This window comes from Lepisma saccharinum, unplaced genomic scaffold (genome assembly GCF_977018435.1).
Source record: "Lepisma saccharinum unplaced genomic scaffold, izLepSacc3.1 HAP1_SCAFFOLD_444, whole genome shotgun sequence".
Lineage (NCBI taxonomy): Eukaryota > Metazoa > Arthropoda > Insecta > Zygentoma > Lepismatidae > Lepisma > Lepisma saccharinum.
Window position 1 is genome coordinate 206,810 of NW_028143141.1, and position 15,580 is coordinate 222,389.

Here is a 15,580-nt window from a genome sequence, read left to right on the forward strand (position 1 = left end):
CTGGAGTTCGTTAGTCTTTTGGAGCTGGTTGGCGTATTCATTCTTATTGTCTTCGCACTGTTGGGACTTGATGGACATGTTCATTTTCTGCTTCTCCACCTCCGCCCTCGACAAGTTCAAATCCGCATCTGCCTTCTGGTAGTTGTCCAATGCCCGTTCGGATTCCTTGAAGGCCTTCTCGTAGTTCTTCTTTGCCCTGTCCAAAGCTGCAATTTGGTTGTTCAAGTTTGCCATCATCCGAGATCCGTCCTGCAAATGCTGTTGAACAGACCAAGAAGTATTTTTAGGTTAGAATATTAAAAAAACACGTCTGGTACATAAAACATAATATATGTAGTTCTTATAAGTGTAGGAGTCTTATCCACATTCACACGACACAACTCCATTCAGGAAAATGAGCAAAATACATCTTTCATCCCCTTTGAGAGCACTTTCTTATTTTTTACGGATAGGAACCAGTCATAGGGTTCTCCTTTTATGCAAGGACGAGAGGCACAATTTCTTTCTGCAAGCAAGAAGAACTGAATGACAGGGAAATCTATCATGTCTCATGTCGGGGGAGAAGCAATTATCTTGCATGGGTATTTATGAAAGTATTATTATTTAGTGGCCGCGGTGGCTCAGTCTGTAATGTGTCTGACTACCATTCAAAAGGTCCCAGGTTCGATCCCCGGCCAGTTCAAATCCGGGAACTTTTCTAATGGCACCGGCACCTGCCCAGGGGTGAAAGGCGGTCAGGGGCATGATGCTGATCACATCACCCCCACTCACGACCAGATCAAGAGTGTGTGGGGCATTACCCCCCACCCCTTATATGCCTTCATGGCCAAGCACAGGGGAGTACTTTACCTTTTTTTTATTTTTTATATTACTTAATATTTAGGACAGTCACATTTTTTTAAAGTCCATTGTATGCACAGATAGGCTAATCAGGACTGGACCCACAGTTTAAAGTGGGATCCAGGCTACTATGTGCCCCTAATGAGGATTGAACCCAGGACATCTTGATTACAAGTAGACGGCATTATCACTACAGCATCGGGGAGGCATACTGTCTAAGTAACCTAGAAACATGTTTAATATAACCCCACAAAATACATGAATAGAAAGAAGGAAGGTTGAAGAGCTCGCCTAGATGAGTGTCAAAACATTGGTCTGGTTATTTGAATCTGTGAAGTGAAAATTTGAAGTTAATGAGTGAAAGGAGATTTTTCACTCTGCATGGACTGGGAGCACATTTATTTCCAACATTTTTTAACAGACATGCACCAGATATGTTCAGGTTATGAAGAAACATTACCATAATTGTTTAAAGGGAGTAGCATATTATACATGGGCGTATTTAAGGGGGAGTTCAACAGCTCCACCCCCCCCCCCCAACCCTTTTGGTTCAGTAAAATTACCAGATTTCCTATTCTATCCGTTATAAGCAGAGACTTGTTCGTAAAAATTTCTTCAGACTTATTTTGTTCCCATAAATTACAAGCGCATAGAACAGGATACGGATGGGAAAGAAATTAATTCCACACACCAGATGGACTGCAAAGCAAATGTCTGTAATTTCCTGATAGTTTCGGAATTTCTCTGGAAAATACTCTGAAAACTCCTGTCATTTTGCAAATTCTATAATGATACATGTAATTTCTGCTCGACGCAGCTGCTTGTGAACTTATAGCGTGAATATTTTAATTTCATTAGAAGTTCCCGATATAGTTTGTTTCAAGTTTTAAGTATTCCTCAGGTTCTAATTTTTTGATAATTTGAAATTTCTCAACTGTTTGATAATCCCGAAAGTCTAAAAATCATTTTCCAAACTCTAGATCGGAATGGGAAACTTGACCCTATTGGAGTTTGAGTTGGTGTTTTAAGTCCACTTTATGCACAGTAAGGCTAACTGGGACTGGACCTACCGTTTAAAGTGTGATCCGAACAACTGTGCCATGTGCCTCCACCAGGTATCAAACACAGGCCCCTTTGATTACAAAGCAACGACACTACCACTGTGCCATCGGGGAGGCCATTCTGGGTTGAGTGGGTGAGGATTTAGAAAAAAAAATAGTTTGTGAAGAATGTGATGATGCTGATTTAATGGGTGGTAGAATTAAGGGGTGAAATAGATCGATAATTTCAGAGAAGTATCCAAAAGCAATTTTTGTACATTGTTCAGCACATATTTTAACCCTGGCTATTGCTCATTTCTGTGGGATTTCTGCAATATTGAGACTGTCAGATCAGTTATAATTTCTTCCCCTCGAGTCTTCACGAAGGAGAGGTCCGCCGTGGTTAGCACATCATGGGTCCCAGGTTCGAAACCCAGAATGGGCATGGGCATTTGTGGGTGTCCATTCTTCTTCAATTTCATCATGTCATCACTCATCCCGATCTTCGGAAATTAGCCAAAAGTGGCACAAAAGGCGAAGTAAAATAATGCAAATAAATCAATGTTCTCAAAGTAATTTGGTTGTAAAAAAATGCAGTGCAAGATAGCTAGGGAAGTACTGTGATGTTCTCAAATTGTTTTACACAAGATGGACAGAAAAGTATCAATACTCAGTAGGGTGACTTGTGAAATCATATACACTAATAGTAGAAACTTTACTGTTGTCCATACCCGGTAGAGGCACATAGTGGTTCGGATCCCACTTTAAGCTGTAGGTCCAGTCCTGATTAGCCTCTATGTGAATAAAGTGGCCTTAAAACAACAATTCAATCAACATTTTTGGACCATTTTGTAGTAGAAATGAACCCAAGTTTCTCTGAACACTGTCAACACATTGAAAAATTGCAATAACTTATTCCAATATGAAATGCCCATTCCTCATTCATTGAAACAGTGCGTCAAAATGTTTGATTGATTGGTTGATATTTTTTTACATTTTCAAATCTGAATGAAAAATGTGGCAAACAGTAATTGAAAAGACATGTCTAGAGTCTGCATTGTAGGCAATGGAAAATTGTGACAAGCTCTTGTTCTCAAATATGCACAAATTGTTGGTGATCTTGGTTATACTGCCAGTTTCATCTTCAACACCCGAGAGGATGTGTTTAACATTAAGGAGGATGAAATAATGTCCTCGCAATTCAATGGGAGATCCTCGACTAATGGAACCTGCACTGTTAAGTGTGCATACATACGAATATTAAAATAACACTGATGATGTTAGCAAGGAGGAAAAGACTAATTCTAACATTGTAATTCTTTTTTTTAAAGAGAAGCTGGGATTAGCTTTTTCAAAAACATTTTCTGCTCATTTTATGTAGAAAAGTTAGAAGTTTGTAGATAGACTTAATTAATTTAATAAATGTGTGACCTTTCATGTGGTGGCAGAGTGGATTTTTATAGCCAGATTATACCTAAGGAAGCTATACATCCCGGATTTCCAGGGACAATCCCGGAATGGCATAATTTGTCCCGGTGTTCCGAATAGTTTCTTCGGGATGCACAAATCCTGAACATTTTTTATATTTAAATGCGTGGACATACTTTTAAAATGCTCATTTTACAAAAACTCTAGATTGAACCACTCCCTCTCCATAATACAAGAGTTAACTACATACAGACGATACTGCAAACATCTTTGACTTCACGATGGTGCTTCCGTCTGTTAGCAGTGCTGAATTTCAGTTACGATTGATTCTCTTCCATTGCATAGTAACCTGCATACTGCAAAGAGTCAGTGCTTTGGTGCCTATCTGTTCAGTCTGCAGTTTTCAATTAAAGTTGCCACACAATGTGGGATGTAAAGGATTGATTTTTGATTCATTGATTTGGTGTTTTAAGTCCACTTTATGCACAGTAAGGCTAATCGGGACTGGACCTACAGTTTAAAGTGGGATCCGAACCACTTGTGCCTCCACCGGGTATTGAACCTGGGACACCTTGATTACAAGGTGACGACGCTAAGGATGTAAATGACAATTATGTTGTACATACATACAACTTTATTGGGTCCAGCCCCCCTTGCTGCCTAACAAGTGTCCCGGATTTTCACTTATGAAATATAGGAATCCTAATTAAACCAAGAGTTGAACCCCCCCCCCCCCCTTTATATGAGCTATATGAGCATATATCATAAATAAGTTTCCAAACCCCTTGCCTTACTGTAGGGTCTTGTCCCAATTCTTGGCTTTCATGAATTTACTATATCAATAATGCAAATATGTATTCAACTGTTGGGATGAGTTTGAACCTATTAAACACTCCCGTTGAATATGGACATGGAACCAGTGCTGGAAGTGGACATTCCTAGCTGGGGAGATGGCTCCTCCAGTTTTGGAATAAGTAGAGGAGCGGTTGTATGAATGAACATGGAGAAAATGTGGTAGATGGAGGATGTTTGTTCAAATTATCTTAGCTCGAAGGGATGCTTTATGAAAATTTTCTTAACTGGGGAGATAGCATCCGGGCCCCCCTCGAGCACTGGATGTAAAACAAAAGATAAAATTTTATAGTTTCTCATAAGTGCATTCATACAGTATTTACTTCTGTGAAAAATGACATAACAGCATCAACTAACATCAGATCATGTTCAAACAATCTTCCAATTGTTGGAGGATTTTATAGTACATTAGGTTAATTAGGTTTGATTGCATTGTTATCCTTTCCTGTTCATATACAATGTTTCTATAGCTCTTTTCTAGTCTTACGGCGGGCACTCTATATGCTGGCAAGGGAAGTGGGGAAGCAACCAATCCGGCACGATAAGAAACGCAGCAGCCTGTAGAACGAGGTGCACATAGTAGTTCCCCCCTTGACGTCGTAACTCTCGGTGCCACCGCTGTTGTTTGGTTGGTCTGCTGCGTATTCCCCGCTCCCCACTTCCCTGAACATACAGAACGCCCGCCGTAAGAGTAGAAAAGACCTGTAACATTAAAAACATAATTTTCCAAGCTATTTTTGACACCCTATTTCTTCAAAATTTTCGAAGATTATTTAACATTCAACTTGAATCCTTGCAAAAATCATCCAGCAAATGGAAATAAGTTCCACAAATCCATTCCTTGCTGTTTTCACAATGTAACCAAACAATTTTTAACAATAAAAATTAAGGATTGTGTATAAATGCAAATTTCTGCGTTAATATTGTTACCCACACACACAGCAGAATTAATATGGTTGCACAATAAAATCAAGCGAGTGTATTACCCTTTTCCTTTCATCTTTGAAGTCCTTTACAAGGATTGTGACTTCTCTGATGACATTGGACTGAAGATTTTCCGCTATCACTTCATGCTGTCCAGCCAGGTCATTTATTTCAGTCATCACCTGCTTGAAAGCTTTGCATGGGGTGAATCTGAAAAGCAGAAACAAAATAACATATAAGTTCCGCCTTGGTTTTTCAATTCAAACAGTTTTTCTTAAATGCAGTCAGGATAAAATTACAGCTCTTAGAAACCTGCTGAAGCTCCTACAACTTACACTCAATAATGAAAAACAACCTTGCATCTTGAATTTATCAATACCCTGTTTCTCGGCGAAGAAATGTGAAAGAATGAAGGATCGGAATTTTATGCAAATTCTTCCGAATATACATCACACCTTGTCCCAGAAAATAGAGCAACTATTTTTTGTCTGCTATAAGAACGAAGTCAATGTAAACAAATACATGCAACTTCTGATAAGTCCTATTGGTTGTTGCAATGGTAGTCATGCAGGAATCTTGTGGATAGGGATATTGTACATACCATAATGCCATACCGCTCAACGTAGCTGCTATATTGAAGTTGAGTATCTCATATTTTGAGCTGTACAGTTATAACAAAATAAGATCAGAACTAACACACAGGAAAAGAACTAGTAGTTTCAAGAAGTTTTGTTTACATTAACTTCGTTCTTACAGTGTGTGGACAATACAAACCTTTCTCTTTACCTAAGAATGTATAACAGCAAAGTCAAAATACTGAGTGGTTCAACAGGGTATCTGCCAAGCGAGAGACCTGCGGTGAGTGTTCCAAGTGAGAATTATTCTATTCTAAGCTGTTTTTTTATAGTAAGATAATCAGTGTAAAGTAAACTGTAAGTTGAAGTGTAACCATACTTCAAATAATAATAATTTCTGGGGTTCACCCATCCTCTAATCAATGTTTTTTTAAGGGGGTTGACCAGAGAGTGGTGTTTAACACATCACTTCCAGTATGGTCCAGATGCCTCTTCTTGTGCGTGTGGGTGTGTCCAAACCCGGAGAGAGGGGGGGGGGGGCATTTGGAAGGAGCCCTGTAAAAATTAATGACAATCTAAAGTTTTATATATTTCACCCATGTACTTTCATATCAGTCACAGTAATGTATGTTATTTATTACAAGGGCGTTGCAGAGCAGGAACATTTAACTTCAAAACTGAAGGAATGTTTATTGAGAGGGCAACACTATTGAGGAGGAACATATGCCTCCTTTGCGACCCCCACCCTTGTAAAAAATGTCCATGTATATCTGGTGGCCACTCTAGAACCATGATAACATTTAAGTATAATTATCGGTTTTCAAGGGGAACTTTCCCAAAAATTCAAGGACAAAAGCAGATGCTTTCTCAATTTCAACATTAGTTATTACAAACAACATAAAGGGTCTGTGTGATTCCAACGTATTCAAAAATTCTAATTCAATTCAATTAAACAGTACATATATTTAAAATATTTAGTTTAAGGTACGGAGTTTACTTTTGCCATTTCACATACTCAGACTCGAAATACATCTACAAACACATAAGAATTTCACACTATATAATCAACTTCGAATATCTAATTTTGCAATCATTTTCCGTCTGATAGATTGTTCTGTAAAGGACACTAGCAAAGTAAATGAATTGAGAGAATTCTGTTTTATTATCCACGGCGCTTTCTTCTCCTTCTTCGAAAAATAAAAGCTAATCTGTGAAATACTTGCCTCAAGGCATTTATAAATGTGCAAATTCAATGGGATTTGGATTAATAAAAGATGCAATTTTTCGCGTCTAAGGAGAAAAATTCACGGAAAATTCCTGGAATTCAAGGAATTCTCGATGAGTAGCCACCATGTTAATGCTTATGGTTCATGTCAGTTTTGTGATCTGCAACGGTTTGGGTTAATGAAGTTGTCCTGGTTTTGATTCAGGTAAAAAAAAAAATACAGTACTTAATATCAAAAAATGAGGAACCATGAGCCATGACTCCCCTCCTTCATATTCCTAATTCCCTGGCACGTCACTGGACGAGGGAATGAACTTACAACAGCAGCAATTTTAGCTTTAATTCGACCCTTTCTTTTTTTCCGAACTAACGGAAACTACCTTCAATGGATGCAAAATAAAAGGGCCCACAGCAAGAACGAAAACTGCCGTCCAGTCTTCCTTGAGGTCAAATTCCAATCGTGAGAAAAAAGGATTCGGAGTGGACAAGGATGCCACCGACTGCACGCACAGGGCCCTCCACTTGCACGCTCGACCTGCCCTCGGCCGTGTTCGGAAACCGAAAGCTTCCTTCCCACAATATTTCCAGGTCTTGAACCACACCAAAAGGCATGAAAGTGGTAATCACTACATATCACCGCCTGATAGAATATAATTGGCATCATTAGTTCTGAATTATTAGGAGAGCATACTGTAAACAAGTACACGTGACTTACGAGGCATACTATTGGTTAATATTTTCTGGCAGCTGTTTCGCTAGAACACGTCACGTAACTAAGATGGTATGGAGAGGTTATTAGACTATTTTAAGAACTGTGCAACTACGAATACAGAATGGACGATTTTAACTCAGAATTGACCACACGGCAACAGCTCCTCAATCGCGTGCTTTGCTTACGACAACTTCGTTCTTACATTGGACAGTCTGTAGTATGAATTTTACCACATACAAAAAGGTTTCTGGCTTATTGGCCCCTGTCCAACTGATTCCGACAATAGTGGTTTTATGTATACAGTGCAACCCCGATTTTACGTTGCCGCATTACATACATTCAATCTTCATGGTCAAAATAGAGCAAACTGTTATAAAATTTCCCCGGATCTTAGATTTTCCTGCATTTCAAGATATTTCATCTTGATTCCCTGTAATTTACAATTTAGAGTGGGATCCGAATCGTGCCTCCACCGGGTATCAAACCCAGGATGGAGAACAGAAATCCGCCCCTTACTGATAAACAAGTCAGCGGTCAGGAAGTGTACAGCTCTCGGCATTCGTGCAAGTGTCAACTCCAAAACATCTCCGTTAGCATTTCCCTCACGCAAGTGTTGCCTGCTAAGATGGCGCCTCGAGCGTTGATGGATTGATTGGAAGAGGATGGCCACCACGTCCTTCTTGGAAGCGTGACCCATTGCGCTTAACGGCTCGCACGGCTAACTGTAGTTCGAATTGGTCTTGGTCCCCCGGCCCCAAACATCCGATAGATAATACATATTAATTTAACGGTGTCTATGAAACATGTCGTCTGACAGGTGAGGCATCACAATTTACTGACAAGAGGAATCAACTAAAATAGAAGTGCGGCGGCGAAGGTTCGTTCATGTAGCTAAATGGCGTTACATCGGTAATTCCCAACTGACGTGTGTATACACAGAGCGTACGCAGGGAGGAGCTAATGAGGGCTGCAGCCCCTAGCGAAATTGTGAGACAAAATTTCAAAACTGATGTGGTACATGCAAAAACCCACCTTCAAATGGCCTCGATTACTATTTTCAGCTTTGAACGCTTTTTTAAAACGAAGGTTAAAATGGTAATAAAGAAATATTCTATAGTGTGCAACGCTCACCCCGTAGAACGCAACCATGTAATCACCTTTACAATTCCGGCCCTCCGAAAAAATATCCTTCGTACGCTAGCGTGTATAGGCAGAATGGGAAGTATTCAACAAGTGGCGGCATTAAAGGTGTGGATTGGGACACGCCTTCCATAAATCGGCCGGGATTTTAGGAGCGTTTACACCAGAGAAAAACTCCTCTGAAATATGACAGAAAATTAAAATAATAGGCTTTGAAATGGACAAATATTAATGTGATTAGGCATCTGACGGACATAATAAATGAAATACATATGGGGGTGCCCTCCAGTTCATATGTTATTTTACTTTAACTATCAATATTTAATGGTGTCATTATTAATACATGTAATATTCGAAGTTCTGGGATTTTTTTGTGCACACACGCTCTGCATAGCCCTCATGCTCCCAAACTCATAAAATATACCTGCTGTCGGGTGTGGAGTGCCCAAGGGGGTGGGAGTCATACTCCCACCCTTTTGGCCCGGCATTCCTAAAAAAAGAACGTCAAAGGCAGGAAAATATGGCAAAATGATAACTACAAAAAATATATATCTACTTAACACCCCACCTTTTCGAAAATCTTGTGTACGCCACTGGGTATCGGCACTAATCTCCACTTAAAACACGAAAATTACGGGATGTATTTTTCTAGTCACCTAAATGTTGGCCTCTCTTTCACGTAGTACGGATTAAGACTGAATCATTGCAGGCTAACGAGACTCCGGCGACAGGACCCACCCCCAGGATAATCTTCTGTTGGGTTTTGTGTTTGCGACTGTTCCTTCACCCATATCACCTCATCAGCATTCATCTCCATCGTCGCGGTTAGCCGAAAGCGGAAGAAAAAGCGACGTAAAATCAACAACTTCATATTAAACGCTAGTCAAGCTTGAACAGCCAATTTACGTACCTGGCTGAAGTCGAGTTGGGCTGTTGAGAAATTTCCGCATTTCATGTCGAAAAGCGTTCTTCGCAACGGAAGAATACAAATGGGGTGGGGGAATTTCCAACTTCCGCTACCTTTACATGAAATTTAGCGGACTCGTTCACGGCTAATAAACATATCCCGTGACAATGAGCGCAGCAAATTGTATTAACGACGCAAATGAAGCAGAAAGTAACTGACGGACAAGCTAACGCCAGTGTTGCCAGCAATGAGGTAATACGACTAAACGAACAGCAAACATAAGCTACCTGAAACTGACCTATACCTACAGGGGTACAGACAGCGTGTGCCCATGTTTTCTGTATGTTACTAATGTTCGTCCTTTACTTCGATGCGCGTCTGAATTGTGAACACAATTATCAAAAACAGCATTTTATGAATAGTTAAGAATAGAGTCAAACGAAACATTTGAGCGGCTTTTGTAGAAGCTATACGAGAGTCCATAAAATAAGGCGGTTGGAAAGAAGTTCGACGTTGCCACATATGGAAAAAAGTAAAGAGGGACAGCCAATAACCTCTATACACTACATGGTACCATTCAACACACAGCATTTGCCTGGTCCAAACGTCACAAACGTCAAAGTCCCCACCAAATGGAAACAATCACATTACAGAGACGGACTCCCAGAAACATGAAGATACTTAAACCTTCGAACAAATTCAGTCGTGACCACGGGATATGGCAAATCATTACGTCACTGTGGATATTAATTTCCAGAGATGAAGAGGGGATATTTTAGCACCTTTAAAAGGGAAAACTGCTCCTGTGATTGTAGCAACAATATACGTGAGCTCCACCCACATACACAATCAGTTTAGTCGTCTATACCCTTGGTTCTCGATCTTTGTGAGACGGTGGCCAGATTTTGTTTAAGGCAAATGCCCCCATTCTAAAATTTTATTCGTAAATATCTTACTAATTAACCTTATCCATTAATTGATGGCATAATCATAAATAGCAGCTGAATAGTTTATGTTTAGACTTCTTGACAAATATAAAATTATGTTCAAATTGGTTGGAAAAATAAATCCTTTCCAGCGTATACCCGGGGCGTATCTTGATGGGGGAACAGAATCAAATTTGGAGCTTAACTTCAGGGGGTGGACAGAATCGTATAGTTTTCAACCCAATAAAAATGAAATTCAGGACTCTTGTTTCTCAGGTTCCAGGAGGTTAATAAAAATACCCTTAATACGTCCATCAAACACGTCATTGTTGCCAACCACTAGATAATTCTTGTTTCTGCCCTTTCTTTCCGAAATGCGGCAGAGGCAAATAGTCAGGCAAATAGTCAAAGAGTTTATGCACACAAATTTAATGAACTGCCATTCCTTTTTCCGGAAAGAAGTCACGTTAAAATTTGAACACAAGTAAGAATCCAATGCTCTTTATGCGTGAAAAGCGAAACGTGCATTGTTCGCGAACACAAAAGATGTGCCTCAACCAACACACCCTCCCCTCGCTGTCTGCCACCTTTGTTGCTATTTGCAAACCGCAAGCTCGTTCGGGCGATGCATACAGCGACGTGTCAACATGAACCTTGGGCACAAACTACTTGGAGACAATGGCGCATACCTGACGCCTGAGTAGCCAAGACAATGGGGCGACGGCAGATTGTGAAAGCGAGCGCCTTTTCTAGGAATCGATAATGGGAGTCTTCACAGAAGAACTGAATGTGATTCCTGAAAGGCAGTCCAACTGTGTGGAAAGATCTGTAACCACCACGTGCCCAAATCACCGAACAACCTGCAGCGTAAATTAAGGCCTGAGGGGAGGAGGTAGGAGGGAGGGGGGGTGAGGGTAGAATATGAACCTCGGTTTCCAGAAGGTTAAAAAAAAATACAAGGGAATTTGTTCAAAATATTGATCAATATTGGTGTGTAAATATTCTTCACCAATTATATGCATCAATTTACCAAGAAATTTGATTTAGAATATTCAAGAATTGCATTAAATTATATATTATGTAGTCACAAAATATAGTTTCTCGTGCAAAATGAAAAGAAAGTTTGAATTTTGCATAATTTCCAGGATAATTATACTCCTTTCTCTCTCTCTTTCTTGAAAGTGTCGCGCGGCATTTTTTTGCGGACCTTGTGAAAGACCAATATGCCGAATAAGTATCGGCTGGTATCGGCAGATGGATTCCAACCGATACTTTTAGATACCGATACCAATACATCGGCATAGCCCTAAAAAATACCCAAAGTGTCCCCCTCTTGCTTCAGGCAACTTACGCATACTGCATCATTCAGAGCCGTAACTCCTTCAAGAGAAAGGACAGCAAATTAGGCTCACTGGAGACCGGGGAAGTTCAGGATGCAAAAAAACAACAAAAACTATTTACTTCTTTTAAAGCCAGTCCTCACACCTGGACACAATTGATTTATCATGTTTTGATATACTTGTCAGATGGGGTTCAGGTGGGGGGGGGGGGGGATAGAGTGTACACAAACACGCAGAAGCATATGAATTGCTAGCTTCCAATTATTGCATCTAGTTTCGAGCGACGAAGTGAAAAGGTAAATTGATCAAATACAATACAATACAAATACAATGTATAACCATTCTTTCACGCTTGACATTTCTGTACATTCCCTTCAAGATTATTCAATAATTATGAAAATGCTTAATTTTCCACCTGACACTAAGGAAATATTATGCAGATAATGTGAGCGAAGAACTTCGCTTCTCCACAAATTAAATCTTTCGAACCGAAGCAACACGACGAGCTGTACTTGTCGTTTGTGTGTCGCTCGGATTTGACAGTTTTTAATATTGTGCGTCGTGTCGCCTCGGTCTATTGGCAGTGATTCCCCCCCCCCCCCCCAACACCACTGCATGGCGTCCTTGTCGCTTGTCACTCCGGTGTGAAATCCCCATGTCGCTTCGCTCTGAAAACTCCCTAAAATATATGCTTCACGTTTTATTTTCTTTCTATCTGTGACTGCACCATCTATCTTTCTGTATAGCCTAGTCGCAACGATGACGCTGAACGATGATTGGATGACAATTATGGGGCTCGAATCGATAGCAGCGAGTTGGTGAGCCGACCACTCGACTAGCTCCTTCCTGTCATCGATTCCCCTCCGCGCTTTGATCAATAAATAAAATAAGTCTGTGAAAGTTATGACCAAAAATATACCTCACTTCCTCTGCCTGCAGGGCGACTTTGTGACCAGCAGACATATGCAGAACGACTCGTATAAATTTCACATGCAACTCTGGTTCTTATATACAGGGGGTGGACAAAAATATGGAAACACCTGCAGAAATGCACATTACCTTTATTAATATCGAGTAGAACCACCTTTGGCACGCAGAACGGCCTGCAGTCGAAGTGGAATGGACAAATACAGGTCGCGTATGGTTGTCAAAGGGATGTTGTACCATTCTTCCTCCAAAGCAGCTGCAAGTTGTTGTAGAGACAATGGTGGGTAGCGGGCTCAGGGGCTCAATAATATTGAGGTCTGGCGATTGTGGAGTCCATGGCAGATGTGACACTTCATCTTCGTGCTCATCAAACCAGTCCTGGACGATGTGAGCTGTATGAACAGGGGCTCTGTCATCTTGAAACACAGTATCACCATCTGGGAACAAAGTTTTCACCATGGGATGCAGCTGGTCACTCAAAATGGTTACGTAGTCCCTGGCAGTGATATGTCCATGCAGGATGATGATGGGTCCGGCAGAATACCAGGAGATGACTGCCCAAATCATGCTTCACTCTCGGTACGCTTGTGATGGCGTTTTCCATACGTACACTCGGCCAGCAGTTGGAAACAATGTAAAGGATGACTCATCCGACCAGATTACAGTCTTCCACTGCTCCGTTGTCCAGTTTTTATAGGCGTTGCACCACTGTCTCCGTTTAGCATCATGGTCAACAGTCACGAGTGGTTTGGGAATTGCAGATCTGCCATGAATACCCTGCTTGTGGAGTTCTCTTCTGACTGTTTTGACGCTAACAGGGTTTGTAAGCACTGTATTCAGCTCAGCAGTGACGTTTGGAGCCGTGGTGATCTTCTGCTTGGTCACAATCCTACCCAATGTGCGTCTGTCTGTCACGCAACACACACTTGCGTCCACGCTGGTGCTACGCTGGTGCTTCGCTGATGCGGTTTTTCCGGAAGTCTCGTAGGCAGTCATGATCTTCGAGACTGTGCCTCTTGCCAAACATTTCCGCTACTTTCGTCACGGAAGCTCCCACCATACGCGCACCCACAATTTGCCCTCTTTGAAACTGTCAGCTCAGACATGATTCACGATAACCTGCACGGATCGGTCGCTGAACTGTAAATGGCCCATCTGTCAGGTTGGCCAGGGTGTACACCTCGCAGGAAGTGCCAGTGACCACAGCGCCACCTACCATTCAGACGCAAATCGTGTTTGAAATGGCTACCTGTTTTATACCAGGTGTTTCCATATTTTTGTCCATCCCCTGTGTATATATATATATATATATATATATATATATATATATATTGTTTTGTTTTTTCGACGAAGACTTGAACATCATGCAGAATTCTTCAACTTCGGTATAGTGCCTTCTGCCACCCGGAATGTCCGGCAGGTGGAGTAAACATGTTGAGGGCAGGTGTTGACAACGGCGAAACTCAAAATTATACAGCTCCCCATACATGATGGCCGGAGAAAAAAAAAAAAAAAAAAAAAAAGCGTATGCGCGACACACAGTTGAGTCACGTGACTACGATAGCCAATCCGCGTCCCTTCTATTGAAGCTTAGTTCAGCGAAGGTGTGGCCACCACGAATTCCAGCATCATCATTGGTGCTCCTCCCACGGTGTTTATCTGCCTGCGCGGTCATCGGCAATCACATGTGGCAAGCTGTATAAGCGGCACTTATTACTAATTATGATCGATTGATTTGGTATATTTTACTTCGCTTTTCTGCCACTTTTGGCTAATCGCGAAAATGAGGATGAGTGATGATATGGTGAAATTGATGAAGGTATACGGCTCTATTCTCCATCCTCCGTAAGAACGAAGTCAGTGTAAACAAACCATATTGGTTATTCAAAAGACAGTTGCGCAGAAATATTGCCAGTGATAAAGCCATAAGACTTAAATTATGAGCTGTTCAGGCACGACTAATATATTCATGTGCAAAATAACATCAGAACTAACAGAAGGAAAGGAACTCTTTCTCAGAAGTCACGTGGTTTTGTTTACATTACTTCGTTCTTATAATGGATCGAGAGTTATTCGAATTCCAGGCAATGTGTGTTTTTCGATCTTAATAATCATTAACCCCCTGTCTAGATTAGCCTATAGAAATAGCAAAGTGATGTTATTTAACTGAAAGACAAGCTCTGCGTCAGTACTTTGGTTGTCTGAACCCTTTTATTTATTTATTATTATCTCAATAGGGTTACAATTAAGCCATACAACATTTTATTTAGAACAATATTAATACAAATAAGGTCAAGCCCCTTAGCGTAGCTAAAATCTATATCTGTCTCAAGAGGACAAAAATTTCCTTACGTAGGTTAAAAGCTGAGGCTGTAAAGGGCACTCAGAACATACACAACCCTACAGATTATTGTACTGGCTGTAGGCCCAGACGCCAGAGTCTCGTTGGCCTGCAACATTCCAGTTACAGGGGTGTACTGCGTGGAAGTGAGGGAGATTGAGTTATCGGTTATAGAGAAGGTCACCCCTTACAGAACAAAGTTGGAGAAAGTTATGAAGGTCAGCTCTTTCGAGGTGTTTTACAACCCGCTAGTGCTCGAGGGACCTCCCTGATGTGTTAGGGGCAGAACAACCAATTTTTCCTCCCTTATCAGTGGGGTGGTTTAGCAGGGGGTGGAGGTGGATTCAGAGTATCAACACTATAAAACGAGCAAAGCTATTTTTTTCTGTAACTAATTGTTCTT

General features: G+C 40.9%; 1 protein-coding gene across 3 annotated transcripts in view; it reads right to left on the minus strand.

Moving 5' to 3' along the window:
- Positions 1-15,580, minus strand: part of LOC145982831 (formin-binding protein 1-like) — a 67,508-nt gene that overhangs the window by 37,382 nt on the left and 14,546 nt on the right. For all 3 annotated transcript variants that reach the window (XM_083116193.1, XM_083116192.1, XM_083116191.1), the window contains exons 2-3: positions 5,147-5,294; positions 1-258 (exon numbers count right to left, since the gene is read on the minus strand). In XM_083116193.1, the coding sequence (XP_082972319.1) occupies positions 1-258; positions 5,147-5,263 (375 nt within the window). In that variant the 5' untranslated portion in view covers positions 5,264-5,294. The remainder of the gene's footprint in view (positions 259-5,146; positions 5,295-15,580) is intronic.